The sequence below is a fragment of the Mirounga leonina genome, unplaced genomic scaffold (genome assembly GCF_011800145.1).
Source record: "Mirounga leonina isolate KUSES-001 unplaced genomic scaffold, KU_Mleo_1.0 Mir_224, whole genome shotgun sequence".
NCBI lineage: Eukaryota > Metazoa > Chordata > Mammalia > Carnivora > Phocidae > Mirounga > Mirounga leonina.
Genome location: NW_023270615.1, coordinates 13552548 through 13576193, shown reverse-complemented (window position 1 = coordinate 13576193; position 23646 = coordinate 13552548). Strand labels below are relative to the sequence as shown.

Here is a 23646-nt window from a genome sequence, read left to right as displayed (position 1 = left end):
GTAAGTTTTATAGTTTGTTTTTTTGTTTTGTTTTGTTTTCTATGTAGAGTATGAAAAGTGGCATTACTCTTTAAGTTATCCATTACACAGATTTGATGTGTGATTTTTATTATAACACTTAAAATAACTGAGTTATAATAACTGGTAATAGTGGAAACCTATTAAAAACAATCAATTCATAGTATCAACTGTATATATTAATTTACACTTTTTAAAAAAGCATTAATACTTAAGGTTGTCTTGTTAAGGTTGGTAGCTTGTTTTCTTTTTTTACAAGAAAATTTCCTTGTTAGCAAAAGGAGTAAAAAAGTTAAATAAAAAGATAACTTTGCATGGAAAAATCATGAGGTCAAAGCACAAATGATAGTCCTATGATATATATAATCTAAATATACATCTGCTTGTGTTTATTATATTATCCTCCATTATTATCAAAATTTATATTTGATTTAGATCCCCCTCTCAATAGTGCAGAAGAGCTTCATCTCCTTCATTCACAATGAAGTGGTGATTGGTACAATTTCACATCTGTTATTCTAGTAAAGTTAACAAAGTTTAAGTGCCGTGCAACCTATTTACAATTTTCTACCATTCTCCTTTTGCCAAATGTTAGAAAATTTGTAGCTTCTGGTTGTTTAGACTCTTAGAACTCAAGATTTTTTTTGGTGGGTACCATATCATTAAAGGGAATTTGCTTATTTTCATGTATCTTTTTCATTCTCTGTACAATCGTATGAGCATAATCTTGAGCAACTTGTTGGTCAAGACTTAAGCTGTTTCTTTCAAACATTGAGCCAGGCTGTGCCACTGAAGTTCATTTCTCTGGCTGTTCTTTAGGGTTCAGCCTATAGCTATAGCATGCCTAACACGACTGACGGGTAGCGGTAGGCTATACTGTGGCCAGAATTCCTGCCTGGAAAATAGTCAGTTGGGCTATTGCTTACGAGGCTGTAATAAGTGGAATGTACAGTCAATTAATTCAGTTGATGTGAAGCTAGTTAAGTTTTGAGTTCTTGGGTACTTAGTTCGTGGGTAGCAAGGTTTCCGGAATACAGGAATACTTCTATCTAAATTTAGTAGGAATAACTTCTGGCTCAAAGAAAAGTTTATCCCAGTGTGCAAACCCAGTTGCCAAGATATGCCAATAGAAACAAAAAGATAATTTCAGATTGAAGCCATTACTAAGAAAAATAAATAGCGCTTGAAATATTTTCTTACCTAGTCTAATATTCAGTATACGACCATCTTTCTTATACTAGAAGGATCTCTGAGTGATTAATGGAGGATTTGCAGTTGAGCATATGATTTCCTTTAGTTTTATAACTTTAAATGACAAAACATTTACATAACTTGTTTTAGTATTTGATCCTTGCATGGTAAAAGTTTTCAGATTTCAAGTTATATAGAAATATCAGAATTTTCTGAAAGATTATGATGGTAACATTATAATTTTATTTTATGAATATATATTCTGGTATAAACTACTGATATTCAGATTTGGTCAAAATACTATTTCTCCTTTTATTTACTGTACTTTTTAATTTGGCCAGTGGAGTCCATGTGTATAATTATACACACACACACGTTTTTATTTATATAAATATGTATACACACATTAATAGGCATTTCCTGCTGATAGTATTAAATAAGTTTCAAAAAGATTAATATTTTTAATGGAACATCACTGGACGTGAGTTCAGCTAAGTTACTACTTGAATAAATGTTTTATGTTTTATTAAATTAATAATGCTAGGAATCTATTTATTGTTAATATTTCAGTGGCACATGGATATTAAGGTGGAGGAGTTAAATGCTCCAGTCACAACTCTGAGCTCATCATACTTTGATCTTTCTCCTAACTGCATCACCATGATATTTCCTTGTGTATCTTCATTCATTTAAAACTCTTACTTTTCTGGGGCACCTGGGTGGCTCAGTCAGTTAAGCGTCTGCCTTCGGCTCAGGTCATGATCTGAGGGTCCTGGGATTGAGCCCTGTGTCGGGCTCCCTGCTCAGCGGGGAGTCTGCTTCTCCCTATGCCCACCCCCATCTCTCTCAAATAAATGAATAAGAAAATCTTTAAAAAAATCTCTTGTTTTTCTTCATTATTGTTCTGTAGAACCACATCATTTGTAGAATTTTAGAATTTTGGAACCTGAACCCAATTTGCATTTGAGGATCAAAACCTTGTGATTGTAGTTAGTGATGTTTTTGTGCTCATCACAACATAGTTTATTTTATACCAGACTTTATAATAATTAGCAATTTAAGAAGCTTTATTTACTCACTTCTCCATAAAATAACATTTGTGTTCTTATAATTAGATGGTTATTTATGGAGTTCTTTTTTCTTCTTGTTAGCCAAATAAGATTACATTAATCATTTTTTAGACTGTGATATGAAAGCTAATTTTTATACCTTTCTATATATACATTTAGTAATTATATATTTTAAATGGCTCTCACTAAAAGTAGATCCCACCAAGAGGCACAAGGGAAATGTGTTGAAATATTGTTCATCTCTCTCCCTCTTTTGATTAATGTAAAACACCATAATTTCTTTCAGTTACCTGGAAGGAAATTTGAATGTCCATCTGCTGCTATATCAGTCGAAGTCTGGCCTAGCTTATGTAATTATAGAAAGTTAAGATTTGTTTAAGACTTAGAGATGCTTTTATTTCTTTATTCTTGGGTTTACATGTTTATGGATTCAGTGTAAGGGAATTTTTTTTTTTCTGAAAAGAGGAATGGTTGGGGAGCCTGGCTGTCTCAGTCGGTAGAGCATATACTCTTGATCTCGGGGTTATAAGTTCAAGCCCCATGTTGGGTGTAGAGATTACTTAAGAAAAAAAAAAATAGATGAATGAATGTGTTTAGTGCCTCCAGAAAATGCTTTTGCCCTTCTTATTCCTTTGCTGGAATGGTACCAGTGGCTATTTATTCTGTTTTTATTAATTTGTGTATACACATTAGTTACACATTCTTAAGTAGCACAAGTGAAAAGATCTAGGAGTGTGCATGATGCAGTGTCCTCCTGACCCTGTTCTTCATGCTTTTCCTTAGAGACAACCAGTGTGTCAAGTTCTTCGAGTATCATGCTAGAGATATTCTGTGAATATACAAGCAGAATGTCTCTCTCTCTGTCTACTGCTCATTACATTTTTAAAAATACAAATAGTAACTAAACAATACTGCATCTCGGTTTTTTTTGGTTTTTTTTTTTTTCACCTAACGGTGTGTCTCAGAAATTCTTTTTCACATCAGTCCTGGAAGGGTTTCCTTATATTTATGGGAAATGACTGTTGCAGAAGGAGCCAACCTACCCGTCTCTCTTACCAGAGGAAAAAAAAAAAAAAAAAGTTAAAATAATGTTGGATTCTGGGTTATGGCTATATAGAGGTAGAGAAGCAAAATAGTCACATGAGATGAAAATTTCTGTTTAATTATCATATATAAAGATATGCTTGGAAGAAAACCTTTTAATTTAAGTGTGCATAAATCAATTATTTTATATATTTCACATATTACAAAGATAATCATTTCTCTTTTAAATAACTTTCGTAGTCTTCCAGTTAGTCTCAGTGATAAAAACACAAAACAAAACACTTCTCCACTTATTTTGGCAGAAGTATGTATGTCCGTTACAATCTTAGCATGTTCTGTTTTCCTGTGCCCTGTTTTCTCTAGGCCAACTTGAGCCCTCACATGAATCTCCTCAGAGAGTACCCCGAATCTTCTGCTTCCTGTACTAAATCCTAAACTGACTGAAGGTTCTGGGACCTCATTTTCCAAGCACTTAATAAAATGGGACTTTGAGCGACTGGTGGTCTCCATCGGTTCATCTATGTTCCATTCAGCCATCACTCAGTTCCACTCTGCGGCAGCCTTGAAGCTGATATCTAGAGGCAGTAATTTTATGGTTAAGGCTGTAAGACATTCGACTCCTAGAAATCCTGATAAACTAGAAGGTTAAGACAAACAGAATGACAGGGGCCTTTGGCTTCTCCTGAGCATAGCTGATGGGTTCCCCTGAGTTTCTAAAGCCAAGTATGAGTTATTTTAATTTTTAGCCATCTCCTAGTGAAACAGGATTTCAGAACTGTACAGGGGTGTTGTAAACATGCCAGAAAGGGCTAGATTCTATTTCCTGTGAAATCTAGATTAGGAAGGTTTCATGTTTGTAAATGCTACTTAATGAATATGGAAATAAGCTATGTTCCGGGTGACCTCTTGTATAACTTTTGCTTGATCCTTGTATTTATACATCACATTTCCAATTAATTTACTAGTTTGAAACTACTCTAGATTTTGAAGGAGGAAAAAATCACTCATGTTTCACTCCTGGAGACCAGGTAATCCAGATAAGATATGAAATAAATGGATTGGTGACAAATTAAAATACACCGTAGTCCGTGAGTTACATATGAGTCATTATCAGACCCATACAATTTTAATTCCGGTAGAGTTAACCTACAGTGTTGTATTAGTTTCAGGGGTACAATATTGTGATTCACCAAGTTCATACCTCACCGGGTGCTCATCACAGCAAGTGCCCTCCTTCATCCCCATCACCTATTTCCCCCCATCCCCCCACCCACCTCCCCTCTGGTAACTGTCAGTTTGCTCTCTATAGTTAAGAGTCTGTTTCTTGGTTTGTTTCTCTGTTTCTTTTTTTCCTCTTTGCTTGTTTGTTTTGTTTCTTAAATTCCGCATATGAGTGGAATCATATCGTATGCGTCTTTCTGACTTATTTTGCTTAGTATTATACTCTCTAGCTCCATCCATGTTGTTGCAAATGGCAAGATTTCATTCTTTTTTGTGGCTAATATTCCAATCTTATATATATATCTTTTTAATCCATTCATCTATCAAAGGACACTACAAGCCATTATCTTGGCTATTGCAAATAATGCTGCAATAAACAGGGGTGCATGTATCCCTTTGAATTAGTATTGTTTTTTTTTTTTTTTCTGTATATTTGGGGTAAATACCCAGTATTGTGATTACTGCATCATAGGGTAGTTAGGCCCATAAAATTTTAATACTGACTGTTCCACTGGCCTATGTCTTTTCGTTTAATGAGGGAAAATACAGCACAGTGCCTATGACCAATTACCAGTTTTCAAATGAGAGAAAATTTCTCCATGTTCCCATGTTTATCAGTTCATCCTCCAAAAGCATGTGATTTGATTACCGACCTCCTCAGCATGCATAACTACAGTTGTGTTTATTGGCCACATAATTATCTGGTTTCTTTTAAAACCTAGCTATTGTGTTTGATTAAAACTATTGGTACCCATAAATTTTACTGGCTAGGACTTTTGTAATCTAACTGTAGAATGTTAGAAATAATTTTACACATTTATTTTAAATTTACTACTTGTAAGTTTTAGTACCTTTCCCATCTGCCTTATAGGAAAGGAAGATGTGAGGTTTTTAATCATGCTTTTAAAATTACAAGAAAGATGTAGTTAGATACAAAAAAGAAAATATGAAAATAGAAAGGAGATAAAGAGGTCAGCATTGGGGCGCCTGGGTAGCTCAGTTGGTTAAGCGGCTGCCTTTGGCTCAGGTCATGATCCTGGGGTCCTGGGATCGAGCCCCACGTCCGGCTCCCTGCTCAGCAGAGAGCCTGCCTCTCCCTCTCCCTCTGCCTGCCACTCTGCCTACTTGTGCTCTCTATTTCTCTGTCAAATAAATAAATAAAATCTTTAAAAAAAAAAAAAAAAGAGGTCAGCATTGCAGACGATGTAATTATATACCTGATGAGAACCATGAGCATCAAATGAAAAACTGTAACAAATAATAAGAATTCAGTAAAATTAATATTCAGTGAAATCAGTAGCTTTTCTAGATACAAACAACAGTAGTTAGAAAATATTATGGAAGCATGGGCGCCTGGGTGGCTCAGTTGGTTAAGCGACTGCCTTCGGCTCAGGTCATGATCCTGGAGTCCCGGGATCGAGTCCCGCATCGGGCTCCCTGCTCGGCAGGGAGTCTGCTTCTCCCTCTGACCCTCCTCCCTTTCATGCTCTCTGTCTCTCATTCTCTGTCTCTCAAATTAAAAAAAAAAAAAAAAATCTTTAAAAAAAAAGAGAAAATATTATGGAAGTAAATATTTCATTTATTATAAATTTAAAATACACCATGTGTTAAACTAACAATATATGTGCAAGACCCAGCTACTAAATAAAACTTTAAAGTTCTTAAGGGACACAAAAAAAAGTTTGCATAATTGAAAAAGAAGTTTCAGTGTCAAACATTTTGAATCTTCTTAAATTAACTTTAATATTTCAATGTGAACCCAATCAAAATACCAATAGATTTTCTTCTTTTTACAAGAAAGGCTGTTATATAAATAAATGTGCAAGAATAGTGAAAGAAATTTTGCAAAAAGAGAAATAATGGAGAGTGGAGTAGGGTATTAACAGCCCTACAGTTTGATTCAAACATATTATAAAATTATAATAATTCAAACAGGATTGTTGGCACGTGAATAGATCCGTATAGACCAGTGGTGGACTAAAGACCATAAACAGGCTGAAAGAGTGTAGGAATATAGTGTGTAGTAAAGGTAGCATTGCCTGTAAGTGGAGAAAGGGTGTATGTATCAATGATGTTTGGGACAACTGAATAACTATTTAGGAAAGAAAAGTAGATTGGTTCCATCCACTGACTCCTTATACAAAAATTAATTTCACTTGGATGGGAAAATGCATTTTATCGTTATCCTTTCATAGTGGTGAAGCATGATGTAAAATCCAGAAGCTACCAAGAATATCTCAAAAAAAGCAACTACATAAAGGGGCAGCATTCCCTATGACAAAAACCACAGTAAATAAAGGCAACAGTGAAACAACCTGGCATAAAGTTTTGAGACATTGTATCTGAAGAATTAAGTTGTTTAACATATAGAGCACTCTTATAAATCCAGGAGAGAAAAGGAAAAGACCAAAAAATGGCGAAAGTATATGAATGAGCAGCCCACTGAAAAGGAAATGAAAAATAAACTGCAAAGAGAGACTGTTGTTTATCTCTCACACAGGTGAAGCTGGAAAAGTAAGTGAGGCTTGCCAAGGGTGTAAAGAAACCAACCCTCTGGCTTGCTGTGGAGAGGAGTCTAAATTGGCACAGACAGGATTGGAGAGCGCTATAGAAATTTTTATAAAAATTGAAAATGCATATATCCTTTGACCCTGAGAGTTTACGTCTGGTAATTTATCCTACTGATGATACACTTACATATGTGAAATGCTGCGTGAACAACCATATTCACTGTAGAGTTATTTATAACAGGAAAATTGGGGAAAGGCTAATTGTCCATCAGCAGGGAAATAGCTAAATAAATTTTGGTGCATTTGTTCATTCAGTGGGATTTTATACAGCCAGTCAGGAATGAGGCAGTGTGTGTATGGATGCATCTGTACATAGAGGAGACATACATACATAGAGATCTAGAGAGATGGATAGATCTCCATATTGTTAAGTGAAAAAACAAGAGGTAGTGTGTATGGGCTTAAATAGAAGCATACATTTGCATATGCTTATATAAGCACAAAGATATCTCCAGAAGAATGCATGAAGAAAAAAAAATGTGGAGACATGTGAATACATTATCTATTTGAAAAAAGTGATTTATTATTTGCAAAAATCTCAAGCAAGCCCTTGATGATTATAAAGTGTATCTATCTGGTCATGTTCCCTGAATGCATGCAGCTGACACACCCTTTTCTTTAGGAGCCCAGTATGAAGACTGTCGATGAGGTGTCACAATTCAAACGAAATCAATCTTGTTCCTGGAAAAAGTCCTCTTTTATTAGACCGTGGGAAGTTCAGAGAACAGAAACTGGCATTAAATTTAGTAAAGATATTTGGATCTACTCTTATTCAGTATTTTGGAGTAGAAGTGAATGTTTTGTGTTTGTATTCACGTACTTGGAATCTGGATTATTTTCTTTAATCACTCACTCAGACATTTATTGAGCCAGCAGTGTGGACCAGGCATGTGCTTCTGGGAGTATAAAGGTTTACAATATGGGTACTGGAGCCAGTTCTGGCCTACCAGAAAGCTGCCTAATCCTCGAAGGCAAAAATGGAAATCCACAAATAGCCTCCAGATTTCTCTAAAGTGGTTCCTTTCACTTTTCTCTCTTACCACATTAATTTTTTAAATCACAAATGTTAATGTGTTATACGTTGATTAATTTTAGATTCACCAAAATTTTCTTTATCTTCTGATTATGTTGCTAAGATAAATTGCAAAATTGCCTAAAGTTAGGATGGGATTGGGTAGGAAGAGAGTGAAAGAGAAGCAAAAAATCCAAATAATACTTAGACTTCAAAACCGCTCTTTAAGTAGGGTTACCTGGCACCATTGTAATGGATGCCCATCCTCTCCCTGCTTACTCTCCCTGAAGTAGTAATTGCAATATGACCCTGACAAAGAAGAAAATTTTTGAGAATATTTTACTGCAGTGTTCCTCCAACTTGAGTGTGCCTTCTCTGGGGGCATTGACTAAATACATCACTGGAGCCCTCCCCCGGGGCTTTTGATTCAGTGTGCGGAAGGGTCCAAGATTTGCATTTCGTACAAGTGCCCGGGTGACTCCCCTAATACTGATCCAGGGCCACACTTGGAGAAACCCTCCGTTTTAGTGATTATGTAGACTAAATACAAAGTGAACATGTGCTTTAGTACTCGGAAGAATCTGCAAAAGGCATTTGAAATCTTACACATTTGAAAATGTAAACTTGGCCTTAAATCTTATCACTTAATTCTAACCCAGCAGGTTCCCAAAGGGTAATTCTAGCCCTGAGTGCTTATGGAATCGAAGTCTCAGAAAATAGTTTCATTGTCACAAACTGATAATGCCAGTCTTTCAGGTCCCGGTGAGGGAGGGCGGAGGGATGTGGGCTGTACAGACTGATCAGAGGAACCAAACCAGCAGTCTTGGTTTCAATCCACCAACTTAAGTCAGATATTCTCAGAACACATTCAATTTATGCAAGGTTTTTTAGCCAAATGTTTTTTTTTCTTTTCCTCATAAATATTTCAGAATAGCTTCAGGTGGTACAAAACTGCCAAAACTTCATGTTGAAAGCATAACAATTTAAAATGTTTCTCTAAATGTCATAAAATTATGTGAATGGAGAAGATTTTATATAGACACTTGCAAGACCTAAAACTTCTTTGCTCTAAATGCTTAGGCATGTAAGATTAAGATTTCCTCATTAGCTACTTTCTGGTTCAAGAGGAGACAGAAACCAAAGCTGGCTGGGGGGGGGGTGTCATCTGGACATCTTTAATTTTTTTTAAGACTTAAAGGAACAACGTGTCCTGACTCTGTCAGCGTTAAGCTTCTTTTCAACATCACTGTGGTGTAATGTATTTCCATCTTGATTTCTGTATCATCTGAACGTATAAAAAGAGCAGTGTCATATTCAGAGCCTTAGCTTCAGGGGGAGTGTTACCATCTGCATTGTCAGGCCTCCTGGGCCCAAGAGACATCCTCAGTAGAGCCTTAGAAGAAGGGATCCAGTGACCTGCAGGGAACTGATTTAACTGCTTAGTGCAGAGCATTCAAAGTTTTGGGGTCATAACCCACAATAAGAAATATCTTCGCACTGTGGCCCCATGCTCACACACACACACACACACATACGTACATTCATGAGCATGAGTACACATCTAAATGTATACACATATGTGATTGTGTATATACATGTGTCATTCATATACAGGTGTCTGAAACCAGAGTTCCACAGAATATTTACGCATACGCTGTGCAGGGACATCTCATTATTTTCTACTCTATTTGATTTCACTGATTTTCTAAAAAATGCCCGTCAGGACCCACATAATTAATGTCATAACCCACTAACGGGTTGCACCTTACATTCTGAAAAGCACAGCTTTGGGCAAATTGAAGAGGAGAGTGGAGCTTTAGCTTTGTTTTGTGTTCTTGTTTGTTGTTGTTGTGCTCTCAAAGGCACACACTTTGAAAAACGCTGTGTTAGAGTGATTATAGAGACTAAATACAAAATGAAAGTGTTCTTTCCTCTGATGTTCCTGGTTGGAGTCCTTCCTGTAGGAAGTCCTTCCCACCCACCCCGCCTGTGCCCCATACATACACCAGGAGGCTGTCATTTCTAGCAGTATAAGTGTGGTGGCTACGTGTTCATGTTGGTCATCACAGATACTTTTTCTGAACAAAAGCCACCAAGTAGAAACATTTCTGCTTTACTTGATCTCAAAATGTGAAGTCTTAAGAGTTCAGGGGAGCAATTACCCCAAAGGAAATCTCCAGTCTTAAGTGTATTCTCTTGATTGAGTTTCTCTAAAGAATTTATCATTCTTTCACAAAGAAAAAAAAAATGCTGTGTTAATTGGTGAGGTTAATACAGTAACATGTATGAACAAGAAAATGCAATTATTATACATTAAAGATAGCTATTTTTGTGATGATTAAAATGTGACTATCCATTTAAAACTTTTTGTTGCCTTTAACTTGATCACTTTGAAATCATTTTCAAGTAATACTTAATCAATCATATTTAAACCCTTTTCTATTAGGAAGTAATTTTATTGTTTGTTAACAGTAAACCATTTAGCAAATGTTAATTTTGCAAGCCACTCCCCAGAAGAGTTTCATTTGATATATTTGATATTTTGATTTGAAATATTCCATGATTTGTATTTATGTTGTATTTGCATAAAATGAAAATGATATTGAACTTCGAGGGATAAGTCTTGTATTCCAGTCTCATATTTAATACATGTGTAATCTCAAGAAAATCCCTCAATCCCAGAGATCCTCAATTTTCTAATCTGTGAAAAGGAGATAATATTGCTTGCCTTTCCCACTTCACAAAGTTGCTCTGAAGATCGCAAGAGAATTAATGTAAAAAAGGCTTTATAAACCATAAAGCATTATAATATTACTTCTATTTTTAAATCACCTTCTTTAACAGTTCTAGAAAGGAAATAGCTTCTACCAAGAGACCAATTTTAATTATAGTGGTAGTTGAATATATCAATCTTGACCTTTAATCTTTAAAATAGATTAAAAAGCCATTTCAGAGTCAAGAGAATGTGCCTTGACCTATAAAGCCAGTGAATAAGGTGATATAATTATTCTTTTTCCTTCTGCCTTATTAGCATGTAGTGGAATGACTGGTTGATATTTACATTAAGAGAGAGCCCTAATTGTCCACAATGTGATACTCTATTTGAGTCATTGTATAGGCATACATAAATGGATATATAAATCACATGTCCAAGGGGGCCTCTTTTTTATCCTGTCTAACTCATGCAAAAGACTCGGCACCTCTTCACATTTTCCTGCATTTTAAACTGCAGTTTACCTTTTTGACATTACCCACTGCCCCTAAATGAACCCTGTGCTCCAGCCAGCCTTGATTACTCGTACCTGGAGTATCTGGGAGCGGTAGAGCTTTTACTGAAGATTTTGTAGGGGAAAAAGCTGAGACTTTAGCATCACACTCTCCAGAGCACAGTCACTCAAAGCCTCTTTGTACTTCTCTTTTCTCACCAGTCTGCCCATTCTTTGCACGGGTGAGGTGGACGCTAACCTCCGTCTTCCCAGATCCCCACCTCCTGTAAACCTCCCGATCCACCAGCAGAGCACCTAAGCCTGAGAGCAACTCAGCAAAACAAGGGGCCATCCTATAGTAATAAAAGGGCCATCCATAATGTTATGGGGATCGATAGATACCAATGGTAAATAATAATGGGGAATTATAAATGATGGGGAAAAATGGTTTTTTTCTTATTTCATCTTTGTCTTTAAAAGTATTTGCTGCCTTAGAAAAAGTACAATATTGTTCCCTTCTTTGAGCTTGGGAGGACATCCAGACACCATCTGACCCCCTCTTCTCCTCTTCCCATCCTCTTTTCCTAAGGGCTTGGGTGGGACTTTCCTCTGAAGTCCTTTTTGGGATACTGATTCTTGGTTGGATATTGTACAAGCCTCAGGGTGACCCTGGGTGGTTGGAGACTCTCCCCCTGTCCTCGGTTCCAACAAGGCAGCATTAGCATTGTAGTGACTTTAAAAGAGTTTGGAGCCTGGGTATGAGGCCACATGTTTGTCATACTGTGTATCTATCCCCCATCAGATCATAGGTACCCTGTCCCCTTTAAGGCCTTCTTAGAGGGTTTGCTCTCTTTTTGTAGGAGCTCCACTGAGTTTTGTTATTGTTTTTTGTTCGTTTGTTTGTTTTTTCCTCCTGGATATGAAATACAGCACCTCCCTGGCCTCTTCTGAATTTCTGATCCTAATTGCTGAGAAATCAGGAAAGACTTCCTTCACTGATGCAATCTGCCACAGATGTATAAACTTGCTATACTCTCAAAATAACAGGGGTTTCTTCTGCCTTACAGAGTCCATGGTTTTTTTTTCTTTCTTAAATCTACCATGCACACACACACACACACGCATACACACACAAAATCTGCCACCCAAGAACTAAGGTTTGCTTGTTGTCATGTGGTCAGATTTTTATCACAGTTGTAATCATGCTACTTTCTGTACCAGAAGTGAAGTAGCTGGTATGGTCTCTAACTAGCACTTCAGCCTTAGTATGGGGTGTCTTTTGCCCAAGTGAAGGAAACCCACTTACACCATTCCCTGGCTTTCAGTCTTTTGAGAACTCAGTGTTTGGTTGGGGAAGCTGAGTGTTACACCTGTATTCATTTTAATCCTCTAGTGACTAACTGGTGACGCAATCCCAAACATTTTTTTTTTTTTAATATAGCGGCTGGTGTCCCTTTACTCTTTCTTCACCCAAGTTAAGCTTCACTGGCAGCAAAACTCCCAGGGGTCCCTGCTCCCTGATGAAGCGTGATTTCTCTGAATCGTCTTCAGGTCAATGGTCAATGACTCTCTCAGCGAGGTTCTCCATGCAGTCCCCATTTTTCACATGATGCTCAGTAGTACCTTGTCATACAACACACTGCAAAGAGATCTTTGCATCTTCCTGCTGCCGTGTGGTCAGAAAGAAATCTGGCTTATGAGTGGAGGAAGTTCTCATTACCTGCGCATTGACTCTTCAGACTTGGCTAGGCATTCTGTGGGGGCTGTCTCTGAGGCTTGGAGACCACATGGGATTCCCAGAGCTGGAGAACGTCTCATTTATCTTTCTTGCTTTTTCCTGCCACTCCAGTGAGATGCAGCAGCCTGCCTAAACCCAGCGCAAAATCCTCTTCTCCCATTGCTGAAAATATGTTTGCAGGAGGATGGAAGCAAGGTTTCCTGTCTTTGGCGGAGAACCGCCCCCAGAGTCAATTCCCATTCTCATGGGAGCCCTGTGTTAAGCTGGTGAATCTGGAGAGTTTTAAAATCGTCCCTAGTATAGTGATGAGGATCTTCTTTTATCTTCCGGAAAGACTGATTTTTCTAGGAAGTCATGTGCCCAGATTGTCGGGAATGGACAGCCGTTTCTTACCTGCTCTTTCACACGGGGAGTTTCTTGGTGTCATTCACCCCAGTAATCCTACTTAATGCTCTGAAAACCTGTCTCTCCAGGCCGGACATCTCATTTCGGATGGAGCATCCCACCATTTGATCTCAGAAGAGTTGCTATAGCTTCTTACCTGATTATGAGGCAATAGTCCAGGGTCACCTGAACCAGCCTCAACTCCCAAGCACCACATATCCTAGCAGCAGATAATTGCAGAGAGGATGTGTAAACTCCTGGTGACTCAGTTTCAGGATGATTATTCAGTAAGAGGTACAACTGGGCACTGAACCTTAGTTCAGAGCATTGACTTTTCAAAAAATAACCTCCTGTATAATCATCGTCTAAAGCCTCACTGGTTTAAGGAAGAAATGGAAAATGTCTACCATGCCCACTTTTTAATGATAAAAAACAGCGACCACGAATCCTTTTAGTCCTAAAGAAATTAAAATTCCTGATTAATAAACACACACAGACCTGGATTTCACCATCACCACTGCAGTGACACCTCTGATCATTTTCACCTTTCATCTCAACATGGAGAATCACACGACGCAGGTCGTTTTATTTTTGTTTAGTAGACTGAAATAGAACTTCGAATTCTCCACGCTCAAACTTGAAAGAAAATGTGGGCATTGTAGTAAATTAGACTTCTGAGTGAATTCTTCATAGAAGTGATCTAAAGTCACATAAGGGGGAGGCTTTTCAGCTCTTTTTTTGATATATGTGTTCTCTTTGAAAACAAGAACACTTATGGATGCCCTTTTAAGAGACCCACTACCGAGGTCCTTTATAGTTTTGCAGTTTAACATTTTAGTAAAATGCTTGTTTACTCATTACCCTTTACATTTACGTTGCTCTTTCTGTAATGTGTCTTTTTTCACTAGTATGATATCACCTTCTTCAGTTGATTTTCAAATAGGATGGTAAACTATGTGACCATTCCACCCAGCAGGGAGAGTGTTTTAGAAGCCAGCTTACTTAATTTTGTGATCCAAAAGAAATTAACAGTGAAACAAATTGTATTACATCATCTTATGAATTACTATAATCTTTATTTTAAGAATCTTTTTTTCTATAATTTCTAGCCTCACATTTTTGTCAGTATTCTATCTTATTAACTCTAGGGAGGAAGAACCAGTAACTTGTGGAAATAACATAAAATAGAATGAAAGCTATTTAAGTTCCCAAGTTGCTTGGAAGAAAATTGGATTTAATGCTGATATAATTGCGACTGGACAGTCTGTGGATAGAGTTCCACCAGAGAGCAATTGGGAAGTTGATGGGGAAAAAAAACTTTGCTATGGACATTGCCGTCCACCGTTTTTGTGTTGGTGGGAAGACATGGTATGTGAGAATTTCAAGGTATCGTTAATTTCCATAGCCACTGTAAAATAGAAGTAAGTTAACTACATTTGAAAACACTAAGTATTCTTTATAGCTCCTTCTACTGATATGTAGATTTGATCACACAGTAGAAATAAAAGTAATGAAATCAATTTTCTCTCTTACATAATGTGATTTTTAAATTTAACTTTAGTTAATATTGTTAATATAACCCAGTAACCAAATAGAGTGTGTTCAGAACCTGATTTTATGGTACGTGCCCTAGCACTAGGAGCCAAGACATAGACATCTTCCAATATGAGGTTATCAAGAGGGCATCCCATTTATTACTGGCACCTGCTGTTTAATTACGATGCTATGATTGCTCGTGGTATGCTGAGATTACATGGCGTAAAACTGTTTCTGTGGTTGTCTTTTTCTTTGTTGATTCTGAATTATTTTCTCTTTTTTGTTCCATTTCTGCTGTCATTTCTAATAGCTCTGCCTCACCACCACTTCCTAAAATATAATGTAGGGGCCATGATTACATCGTAGTGTTTGTTCATACTAATGACCCTCCGCTTCCAAATTTTAATACAAGGTTAAGAGAGGAATGGGTAGAGTTAGTAGCTTTTGAACTTTAATGAAGGGGTCTTTGTACATTTGCATTAAAATACTAATGCATGTTAAACACAAAATCTGCAGGGTAATTTTTCTTTCATGACAAAATAGAGCAAATATTAAATACCCTTTAGGTGGGAGACTATTTTAGAGTGGTTACCATCCCACATCTTGAACTCTGAAAGTCAAGAACATTTTCTCATAACTAGAAAGAATCCACTGGGGTTCCTGATCTTCAGGCCTCCATTCTGATCATCATTACAGAATGTTTAAAAAAAGGGTGTACTTTTTGCGATCGGGCTTATCATTAGTGTGTCTATTTTTATTTTATTCTCTGGGGGGTGGGGCGGGAAGATGGGGGAAAGACACATTTAGTTGAGAGCTGTTCATTAGCCACCATTGAAGAAGAAATTGAACTTTAGAGAATCTATCAAAAATTCTCTGGTGAGCCTTTTATTACTATCTTGTCTTGAGCCCTTTTTTTAATGACATCTATTATCAGATTGAAATGGCGATTGAGACGCTGCAAAAGTCTGACGGTCTGTCCACTCACAGAAGCTCTCTCCTCAACAGCCATGTAAGTTGCCTCTTCTTCATGTAAACTAATCTCTTGCTTGTTCTGCATGTGTTGCTTGCTTCTAAATGCTTGTTTTATTTATTTATTTATTTTGCTTCTTAACCTTCCTTTCTCAGCCCCCTATGATCTCTGTATCCCTTAATGGCTATTTTATACAGTGGAATATCTAAAAAAAAACAAAAAAAAAACCAACAAAAAACAAAAATGCAAAAATGGAGGTCCCGATATACTGCTTTACTAGGTTTTTGTGCTGTTTTGGTACAGATGTAACATTTCCAAGTTAATACCGAGCTGCCATTTACTTGTGAAAATTAATTAATGGGGATTTTCAATATTTAAAGTTTTCTGGTTTGATATTAATTGTGAAGCAAATGCTTGTGATCCGCATCTCTGTGTCCGAAGCAGGGAAACAGTCGTGTCTACTTGTATGACCAGTAATATTCTTTAAGTGGAAAAAGATGATTAATACCCAACGCAATGGTAAACTGTCTGAAAATGATTTATTTACCAGTAAGACTATATAAGATAGGCAAGAAACTGACCTAGGTGAGCTCAGGTCCTGAGACCTCCAGAAAAATGAAGCTGGGCCAAGAGAAGAAATGAGACTCTAGATAAGCCATAAATTGCTAATAATTGAGATTAAACAGGATCATTGTTACTATTTCTTGATGCTTTTAACTGTTACCAGATGCAGCCATCACTGTAACACTGGTAAGTCTGAGAAGAACAATGACAGTTTTGTAAAACTATAAACATTTTCAAATTTCGGGGAACCAATGGAAATGATGATTAAAAATTATTTTGTTGTCATGATTTCTGAATATATGGGAAAAAGTAAATAGAACTATGACTTACCTGTTTTAGACAGATCTTCTGCTAAAGTAATATCAATGACAATACACTAAAAATTAGTTTGTCCTCCCAACTGACAATGTATTCTTAAACTGAGAGATAAGTTATTATGATTTTTACATTCTTCCCCATATTTTGTGAGTGAAAAGTCTAAAATTGGATCACCCAACTGAAATGAGATATTGTTATTTTTTCAATAAACCTAAAACCTTTAGTTCGCAGATAATATTTTCACGTGCTTTTTAAATAATTGACTTTTCAAAGATTTAAATTTTATATTCCCACATAACACTAAATACTTCCATGTGTTTTACACATTTGTTTTTAGATGAATATTGTGTGTTCTTTCTTGTTCAAGGGGAAGTATCATGGCAAATAAAAACAGGTTAGCCAATTTGGAGAATGTCTGCAATTCTGTTGAAAATTATAGATTGTAAATCTCAAAATAATATATGTTTTGGCCTTTCTTTTTGAAACAGCTTAAGGAATGTGATTTTTTTCCCCCTTGTCTGAAAATTTGTATGCAATATGTCACTCTTTTATATGTTTCATCAGTATATCCCTGCTGTGTTAGCATGAATTTATAGTTGTGATAAAAGGCTGGTTTAATGTACACTATTAGGGTGTATGTTTTTAGGGGGTGGGTAATGACTAACTGGTGTTTGTGTTTTGAAAATGGCAAGTAAAAATGTTGTTCACTTTTAGTCAAAAATGTACAGGGACATAAGGGAAAAAAAAAACACCTGACGTTTACAGTTACCTTTTTGAGCTATCAGACTTCTAAGAAATTGTGTTTTGTTATTCAATTCATATCTCATTTTCACTTGAATTATGCAGTTTAGTAAAATATATGATATGTTTAATTTTAACTTAAATTCGTATATTTATTAGTATTCCATGAACAATAATGCAGGCATAAGAACATTTTTTTTGTATATTTTTGTTGATTTGTTGGAAACTCTTCAGATATGTTGGGGTTTCTTTGAGATTACTAGTCTCTTGTAAAACTCACGAAGTAATATTTAATGTTAATGAATGTTTGGCTTAAGCTGCACAAACAACAAATAAATGTGTTACTCTGTGACTTCATATTTTTTATTACATAGCACGGCAACTCTTCCATAGTGTTTTCCAACCGCCAGAGACCTTTCAGTATATACGGTGGACATAAAGGCATAAATGTTGCGAATGCAGTGATAATCTCTCTCTAGATGTCCTGATTTGTTTTTATTACACCTCTGAGGCAGTTAAATTCATTAAACGCACATTTATGGTCAAGTCTTTAGAAATACCAATGATTCTACAGACGGTATAGAAACAGTAAAGGAAGGATCATGTCTCTGCTGACCAGTCAGGTTTCTCCCTGAAGACATAACAAGAATCCTGTTGTTTTTCTGTCCGTGGAAAGTTAGTGATGCTCCTAATTTTTGTTAGATTAAGCCAAATAACTGGAATAAGCTACTGCATGTGTTCTAGTTGATAACCACCTGCTAAGGGCATTTTAAATTCTGTTGATTTAATTGGTGATGTTCACCTGTAAAGAAAAATTTTAGTGGAGAAGTTCTTAAAAAAAATATCCTTAATATCTTAAATGTCAGTAAACCATAAGTTACCTTTATCCTTCACTATATAGGACATAATATAGACTCATTTGAGGTTTGTGGGATTTTTTAAAGTGGACATGAATCCAACCTTATGATGATACTTCCCTGACTTATCAGTTACTACAGAGGATCGATTTCAGCAGGGAAAAAATTAGGAGAACTGATTAATACTTTGTGTCCTATAGTTAGTAGTTTCAAAAGTGGCATCTTAATCATGATTTTTGAGCAGAAAGTCTGTTGTCATTCTATTTTGGAATATGGGATAGAATGGGTTTCCTATTTTCCCTTTAGACATTTGATTATTCACAGTAATTCAGAAAATTCTTATTAGGGTTAAACCAAATAAATAATCTCCTGTCAGTAGAATCCAACATGATTACTTTGTTTTTCACCTTTCTTTCTACATATTAGAAGACAGAGTGGGGTGAAGTGGGGTGTTGAATTTTGTGTCCCCTTTTCTTACCCTTAAGAGTACTTAGTACTGCTACTCCGTTTTTATCATTATCTTGCTATTATCCTCCAAGTTGAAATGTATATATACTTCTCAGTTTCATACCGTATATAGCGCCCCACTCAGAAATTGAGTATAATTACACTGAGTGCCATGTTTTTTTTCTATTATTGTCAATATTCACATAATGGCAATTATTTCAGTAGTAACACCATGCAGGCAGACAGTAAATACATACTGACAAGTTAAAGTCCCAAGATAGTAAGGACTTTATATGTTTTGTCCACTGATGCATCCTTGGTACCTAGAGCAGTACCTGGTACGTGGTAGAAGTTTCCTAAATATTTGCTCAATGGATGAACCTAAGAAACAAGTAATAGAAGGGAACAGACCTTATCTTACCTTCAGTATTCTCAGTACCTTTGCCTGTCATGTGTACATTTATTGGGGGACTCATGCATGCGTTGTTTTGTTATCAAGCATGCTTCTAACGGTTTGTTTATGAACATCGTTGGCATAGAGTGGCCTTCTCCCTGCATACCATTTGAGTGAAAGAGTATATGATCACTCAATCACTGCCCCACAGGCAACCTTCAGTTTAAGAATAGACAACTTTGTTTCTCTCCAAATAATCTAATCCTTCAAAAAAATTATAGGCAGGGGTGATATCACTCATCTCCTTGTATTTTAGAATGGTACTTTTGATTTAGCTTTACAGAATTCACTCTATTAGTATAATAATTTTTACTTAAATATTTTTATTTCCAAATCTTTTGTATGTGAAGATGCATTGGGGCTAAATGATGTATATCATCTGCCTAAAACAGACTATCATTGCAGACTTAAGTTTATTTTATACTCCTTCTCAATGGTAATTAATATAAATTGGCACTTAATGATTATTTTGTATCCAGTGTGAGGTATTTTAGATTGCAAATTTGAACACAGAAATGTTCTTAAACTAATTGTTCCCAATTTCCACATAATGTTCTTGAACTTGTGCATTTTTAAGAAATTCCATCTAAAGTATATAAAAAGCATTAGGTATTTATTTTTTATACCTTTTACAATGTAGCAAGTTGTTGTTTTATGATTTTTGCTGATTTTAGCTACTGAAATATATTCAGCTCAAAGCAAACCCTTGTTTTATACTCACTTTCCCTTGACTTTGGTGTATTGTAAATATAAGTTATGACAGAAATAAGACCTGTCAAAATGCATATCATCAGTGAACTGAACTTCAAATGAATCCTAATGGATAATAATCCATCTGGGAAAAAATGCCAAATGTTACATTTAGATGTTAATTGGGGAATGCAGTATGTATTTTTTTTTAATTTGTCAATCAGTATTTCCCTTTGGGAAAAATAGGAACTGTTCATCTTCCTTAATCTACCCTGATTAATATAGATTAAATGCAAAGGTTGAAAGATGCAATTATCTTGGTTTCCACCCTTACATGAATTTGTGTTAGTTCATTAGTAGAATAATCAAGTTTTAAAGATAAAGGTTAAAAGTTCCTACGGTATTTTATGGGCTTTTAAAAACCATAGATGTAAACAAATATTTTATGGCATTTTATAACAGAGTAAAAGAAACAGTAATAGTTTAGCTCCAAATTGCTAAATGTTAAGGATATTGAATTTTAGTGTCCAAAGGGATTTTATTAAAAACAAAACCCAAGGAAACTATACCTTGTAACAAGCCTTAACTTCCCTTGGGCAGCACAAGAGGTGTATGCCTTTAGGTTACACTTAGCCCAGGTTTCTCTCACAACAAAATTAATCCTTTCATATACTGTGTTTCAGACTCAAATATCTGATTTACAATTTCATCACTGTGTCAAAACTTGAAGGTGAAATAACTGGCATGTAGAATGCACATGATAATCCCCTGCTGAATCTCAGAATCTAAGCGATAGCTCCTAAACCGATGTCCACTTACAGAATGAGCTAAGGAGCACTACACTTAGGTGGTAGAGTTGTCCCCAGGTTTCCTAGCTGGAGCCTCCAGCCTTCAGGGTTTTTTACCTCCACTCAGTCTCCTGCTCTTCCAAGCGATCTCCAGCCTTCTGGCAAGGAATAAATGTTCTTCCTCCTGCAAATAAGGGGCAGGGAATGAAATGTACCTTTGCTACTGTCAAAGTTATGGTCATCCGAACACCCACTCTTTCAGAGTTTTTCAAATCAACTGATGTTGTAGACACGTACATACACACACATATTGCAAATAAACTCAGATTTTTTTTTAAAGAACTGGCTTGGAAATGAAGAGTCTATAAGAATATAAAATTGGGGGCTCCTGGGTGGCTCAGTCGTTAAGCGTCTGCCTTCGGCCCAGGTCATGATCCCAGGGTTCTGGGATCGAGCCCCGCATCGGGCTCCCTGCTCGGCGGGAAGCCTGCTTCTCCCTCTCCCGCTCCCCCTGCTTGTGTTCCCTCTCTCTCTGTGTCTCTCTCCGTCAAATAAATAAAATCTTTAAAAAAAAAAAAGAATATAAAACTGTATACAATAAAAGAAGTTTGCAAAGTAGTCAGTCCAGATTTTTTTGACTTGCTGAGCATTTCAGAGGACCACGTAGCCAATCCAGTAAAAACTTCATTTTCTCTATTCATTTGGGGCTTGAGTAATATTATCCAGGCTTCGAAGTGTTTTAAGACAACTTTGCTGTCATTATCTCACTATTTCTGTGGAAAGTTTTCTTTGATTAAGAATGGTCTGATTAACTCTTTTATATATGTAAACATACCTTTGGACTCAAAATACTTTCTGTTGAACTTCAATATTTGCACTAGTTTTCACTTTTATAAAAGACATCTTAAGATCATACCCTTCAAATATTTTATTATTAGATTTGCTTTTCAGGTTTTTTTTAATCTACAAGACAATTTCTTTATCACGAGAAAATAGTAAACTGTCATTTTTAGATACCTGTCTTTACATTTAAGTAATTAAATATTGCAAGAAAACTAGTAAACATTTGAGGCAGTTTACGGAAATTTTCTATTTGTATCTCATTAAACAAAGTATTTTTATTTGCTTTATAGCTTATTGAAAGTATTTTGCATCAGATCTATTTTTACCAGTTGCATACTTTGGGTTATAAAGTTCATGTTATAAAATCATTTTCCATTTCTGAAAAAAGAATATCCTTTCAATTAACATTTCCTATGTAGATCTGTGTTCTGTTCATTAGCAAAGAAAGAGATATTTTATTTTTATTTATTTATTTTTGTTAAAAATCATATTACTTTGACTTTGACAGTATGCCTTATATGAGGAAGCAAAGATAATATATATACAAACATATTTTTGGTATTTTTGACTTACACGTGTTGTGTGTTCCATGCTTATGGATGTGAACACTTCATTAGTTCAGCTGCAAAATACTGTTTTCCCAAAAATATATAGAGTTTTTTATACGTTTGCCTTTCTGAGGATTCTTTTTTGGTGTTTCCTTTATATTCCCTCATCTCAAGAAACTGAACTTCTCAGAGAATATTCCTTTCTATGTTTCTAGAGTCTCTGCCCTATATTTCTAGATTCTCTATATATTTAGAATACCAGTGGAAGGCTTCATCTAGTATATGCTCACAAAAAAAGAGCTAGCATTTCTGGGAGATATGGTTCACTAGAGCTTCCCCAACACCATTCAAGTGAGGAAGCAATGCCTTCAGATGCCATTCATCTTACTGCTGCACGTGGATGAATTGTACGAGGCAGGTTTGTAGGGCCATATTTTGTGTGTCATCGACTTCAGTTGCCTTCATAATCTACAGACTCTGAATCTGAAAATTTATGAAGAAATGCTAGAGACATCCTGACCCACTGTGGTAGGCAGAATACTAATCTGAACCTTAATAACTGGATTTTTCAATCATTTTTTCCCCTCTCTTTTATATGCAATGAATATGGATAAGTGAACTTAACTCTGTGTGTTATTTAGAATACTCAGAAATCCCATGTCTCTGGAAAACACCTTTACTGACAGTCAGGTTACAGATAATTCATCTCTAAAGAATTCTTTTGACCTTTAATTTTTCTGTCGTTATGTAAATGAACGTTTATTTTGTATAACCTTTTTAAAAGGGAGGGTTGTATATGTTATAGAGGCAATGGGTATGTTTAAACGCACATATTCATATGCATAAGTGTTCACGGAGAACTTCAAGACTCCCTGACCAGAACATGAACTTTATTTGTAGAAGTACTCTGCTCTAGGGGCGCCTGGGTGCTCAGTCGGTTAAGCGTCCCACTCTTGATCTCAGCTCCGGTCTTGATCTCAGGCTTGTGAGTTCAAGCCCCTTGTTGGGCTCCACACTGGGTGTGGAGCCTACTTAAACAAACAAACAAAAAAGTACTCCGCCCTAACTTGTAGACTTGGTGCCCATATTTTCTGAGCCAACATCAGTATGAGTTTAGTGACGTAAGTTTAATTAAATGAAGTTTAATGCTTAAATATAAGCATCATGTAGGAATATTTGAAATTAAAATGGTTCTGGGCAATTCAGCTGTCATAGTTAAAGGCAATAATTCTAAAATATTTTAAATGAATTTTCTTACTAAGAGTCTGAGAGTTCAGGTTCTGAGTTTGTTCATGAATCTTAAAATATATAAGCAAATGCTTTAATATATTTGAGTGTCCGTATTGTCTTTTTTGGAATATGATCCTAAATTCCTAGAGGACAGGAGTGAGATCATATTCATTTCTACATCACTAGGTGCCTAGCATGTTGACTGG

At 36.0% G+C, this 23646-nt stretch overlaps 1 protein-coding gene across 1 annotated transcript in view; it reads left to right on the top strand.

The window, feature by feature from the left end:
- Positions 1 to 23646, top strand: part of RFX3 (regulatory factor X3) — a 236731-nt gene that overhangs the window by 141561 nt on the left and 71524 nt on the right. The window contains exon 5 of the mRNA XM_035029136.1: positions 15925 to 15999. Within this exon, the coding sequence (XP_034885027.1) occupies positions 15925 to 15999 (75 nt within the window). The remainder of the gene's footprint in view (positions 1 to 15924; positions 16000 to 23646) is intronic.